This window comes from Nansenia antarctica (assembly GCF_963989245.1).
Source record: "Nansenia antarctica genome assembly, chromosome: 14".
NCBI classification, from domain to species: domain Eukaryota; kingdom Metazoa; phylum Chordata; class Actinopteri; order Argentiniformes; family Microstomatidae; genus Nansenia; species Nansenia antarctica.
The window spans coordinates 18,175,097-18,179,559 of NC_137684.1; the positions used below are offsets into that span (position 1 = coordinate 18,175,097).

The 4,463-nt window shown below is 43.8% G+C and overlaps 1 protein-coding gene across 1 annotated transcript in view; it reads left to right on the top strand.

The window, feature by feature from the left end:
• Positions 1-729: 729 nt before the first annotated feature.
• agbl1 (AGBL carboxypeptidase 1) overlaps positions 730-4,463 on the top strand; it is a gene marked incomplete at its 5' end in the record, with an annotated part of 113,356 nt that continues 109,622 nt past the window's right edge. Inside the window, one exon of the mRNA XM_080545403.1 lies at positions 730-805. Within this exon, the coding sequence (XP_080401529.1) occupies positions 730-805 (76 nt within the window). The remainder of the gene's footprint in view (positions 806-4,463) is intronic.

Here is a 4,463-nt window from a genome sequence, read left to right on the forward strand (position 1 = left end):
ACTGACACTGGACTGGCTTAGTACCCTGAGTGGAGATGGATAAAGAAAGCTTGGAAACTTGGTTATCCCCTCTTTTGCCTTTTTTGCCTCCTCTAGGAAGTGGAACATTTGTACGCCTTTGCCTTCTTTTGATCCTTTTTGTTTGGAAGAAAAAGATGTGTTTAATAAAACAACACTGTCGGGTTTTCATTGCACCTTGTCTAAGCCTCTCTATGCAACTCTGCCCCCACAGAGTTGCTACAAGACACACACACACACACACACACACACACACACACACACGCGCGCACACACACACACACACACACACACACACACACACACACACACACACACACACACACACACACACACACACACACTGAGGTGCTCCGTAGCAGAGCGGGGTGGGGGGGGGGGAGTAGGGGGCATTAGCAGGAAGCTATGATGACAAGGGAGCGCTTGTGTGATTTACTCTCTCCTGGCTGGAGTTCACTTATCCAATGTACTGTTTGACATTTGGGCCGTGTCCAATGGGAGACTTAACGCACACGGGTGTTTTTAAACATACGGCCAGGTGCATTCTTCCACTCACAGCTCCACGGGTGGCCTGCCCACACACACACACACATATACAGAGGACAGGACAGTGGTAGGAGAAGGAGAGCAGAGCAGATTTTATCCTCTTTTTCTTCTTCTTTTTTTCCTTCCTCTGCTGTGCAACATACAACAATACACAGCAACAGCAGCATGTTCAGCTACAACAGGAGCAGTAATTTCACCTGGAATGGGACTCTGAAGGAGATGGGTAGCTACTCCTGCAGTGGTAAGCAGAGGCAGGATATGCATCCGCAATATGCATCTGCGATATGTCTTGAATGTGCATTTGTAATCCCTCTCTGGTCGGCTGGCACGGGTCTCGGATACTTCATTAAGAGGTCAGCATTGAGAAATAGCAAAGAGGCAGAGTACGACTGACTGTATACTACAGTTTACACATGAAACTAATACTCTACACATGCATAACCTCTAGGCTTAAGTTTACGTATTAATGCATGGAAGACTGTTCAAATCAAATCTAACATTTGTTCCGAGTGCATGCACGCATTCCACAATGCAAATAGTGCATATGCATCAGAATATAAATCAGTCATGATACTCAGATCTGTGATTTGTACGTTTTAATGGGTTCGGTTGCAATACGATAGTCTCTGTCTCCCTTAACTTCTCCCCTTGTGTCTACACAACGCTGTCTGTCTGTCTGTCTGTCTGTCTGTCTGTCTCATTGCAGCCTCAACTGTTATTGCAATGACACATTTGGGGCTGGTTCCATGGACGCAGATTAAGACTAATCAGTTAAGACTAAAAGCATTCTCAGTGGAGATTTTTCATTGCAAGTGTGATTTAATCCTGGACTAGATTTAAGCCTTGTCTGTACAACTGGCCCTTGATGTTTTAAATAATTATTATTGCTTTGATGCTCTGACACTTTACATGAGGGTGTAGATTATTATGTAACATCTGCTACATGTGTTTCCTGGAAGAGGTCTCCATGAGCCCCATACATTATACAACAGCAGTATATCATGTTGTGTTGCTATTATGAGAAACACTTGGGACTAGATACAGTACTTCCCCCCCCGCACACATGTGCTGCTCTTCCATGAGGAGTGACCTGGGTCCCTCTCTATCCCAAACTATGTTTGGTTGTAAAGCACTGATGTTATTTTTGGTGTTGCAACTTGGGGGCAAGTAGGGAGAGGCAAACTACTAAATCCCCCCCCAAAAAGACCATGGACAATGAGTCAGGCTAGGTTCACCCGGGCCATGTCCAGGGACGTTCAGTCCAATGGTGGAAATGTGCCATAAGGTAATACGTGACACCAGCTGGTGAACGCGGGAACAAGTCGGCTACCAATCAAAAGGTTTAGGGTTAGGGTTAGTAGACTTTTATTCTGAAAAATATAAATAAATGTCAACGTTGATGAAAATCAATTACACACTCGCTAGCACACACTTGCTAGTCAAGCTAAAATATTGCAATGCAATGGATTCGGTGAGTAATCCCCACTACTCTACACAAACTAGGTAGTGGTGGGGATTACTCACTGAATCCATTGCATTGCAATATGTTGGCTTGACTAGCAAGTGTGTCATTGATTTTCAACATTGACATTTCTTTCTGAACATTTTGGTCGGTTGCCGACTTGTTCCCGCTTTCGCCAGCTGCTGTCACATAATGCTATCTGACCCATACAGTATGTGATGAGGACTTAACGCCTTCTGTAAATACTATATACATCTGGCTATTACAGTCAATGGCCTCACATTACTTTACACAGTAACACTGTCTTAGGAAGGAATTAATATGTTTCTATGGTAATTGTTCAATTGTTTAAGATAGATAGGAGCTGTTGGACAGGTGAGCATCAATAAACCCAAGAGAAGAACACAATCAATTGTGTGTGTGTGTGTATGTGTGTGTGTGTGTGTGAGAGAGAGTGAGGGGTGGGGGGGGGGGGGAGAGAGAGAGAGAGAGAGAACGCCAAGCAGTACAGTACATGTCCCACAGGTGTGGGTCATAACTCGCCATATCTGTCTCTGTGGATAAGGGAAGGCATTTAGTGCTGTTGTGACAGGCGGAGTCACCTTGCGTCTTTCACTGGCCTGTGGGAATCGAGGCTTTGGGAAATGCTCACTTAATGTGCCTTAAGAAGCAGCAATCGGTCTGTGTACGTGCGCGCGTGCCTGTGTGTGTGTGCATGTGTGCGTGCATGTGGGTGTACACATTGAGACATTGTGACACATTTTCAACATACAGTATGTGTTCCTTATAGGGAGGACATATGCAGCATTTTTTTGCACTGTTTGCTTAGTTTAGTCATCTAGTTAAATGCTAGTTTACAATGTTAATTGTCCATTGTTTCAGTGGGAAATGCTGGTATTTCGCTGTAAGCTGTTACTGGGGTATAAGCTCATGTATTTGAAAGCCCAATCACATGAGTTAGTTCTCATTCAAGGAAAATCATTTGAGGAGGGATACATATGTTCAATATCCTCTTATAAATAGCCCACAGTACGCATCATTTCACAGAGAGCAGTAGCTGCATGGTCGTTTGATCTCGGACTGGGTCCAGTGATTTGTTTAAATCAGGACAGTCAGTTGATTACAAAACATCATTGATTGATTTGTTTCTATTAGTTGATGAATCTACTGATTAATCTAATGTGTAAATGTGATGCTTTTTACATTTTTTTCACCTTGCAATTATGGCATTCAGAAACCGTTCAGAAATTGTAAACATTTCTCGAGAACAAACGCAGATATTGGTCGTTTAACAATGAGTGTGGGTGTGGGTACAACATGGCCTCCTAATCAATGGTGCAAATTGCCATTCCCATTCCGATAGAAGAAGACAAATGGGTGGTAATTGCTTGAACTAAGCCTCCTTTGTACTGTACAACACTCTTCTGTATACAAAGTATTGTAAAATGTTTACTTGGTTTACATGTCACTTTAGCTTTAACTTCTTGTGCTTGGTCTGATAGAATTCGAACCATATTTGCCAACTAAAGCAGCAGTTGATTAATCGGTCCGATTACTGTAATGTACTTTATAAGCTGAAAGGCATTACTTGTGAAAAGCCACTGCTGGGTAACTCAACTCCAGGGACAAATAGTTTCTTATTAATAGCAAGTTATTCATAGGGACATAGTTATCCCTCTGTGTCGTTTGGGTGGAATCCGTTTGATGAGAGATGGAGCCCCGGTGGTCCCGCTGATAATGAGCATGTAGAGCCCCGAGGGGGAATCTGAAATGTCTTTCCTTGATTCCTTGCGCCCTCTCTCCTCGCCTCTCTCTCAAAATGTATAGGAGGTCATGGTCCACGGGGGCGGGGGGGAGGGACCTCTGATCTTCCTCTCCAGTGTTGTTGAGAAGGAGATGAGGAGAGAGGAGATGAGGAATATAGAGGAAAGAAATTCATCCCCCCATCTCACTCCTCCAGTTACCCATAGAGATGTAGTTATCAGACCAGATTAGGGTTACCTGGGGATGTCCACCTTAGTGTGACACAGGTGTCACTGTGTTGTGGCTTTGCCAGATGAGCGGAGCGATAGTGAACTTCTACAGTAGCTCTGCTGCTGCTCTGGACGGCTCTTCTGTCCTTTGAGAGATGGCAACAGGTTTCTTTTCCTCTCTCCAGGAGGTGGTTTCCAATTTCAATTTTGAAGTTCAAGGTCGAGTTTGCCCTCTCTTACTCCATATTTTCAACAACAGACTATCCCCCCGCCCTGCGGAACACCATTTCTTAATGGCACAAATTACTTTTGTTACTCCAAGATATATATGCTAGCTTTTTGGTGGGGATTGGCTGATATTCAAGCTGTCAGAGTGACAGTGAAACTTAATGATACCTTGTCCTCTCCTAATGCTATGGAATCTCCCAACTTTGTTTTATGACAGATTTGACAGATTTGACTTC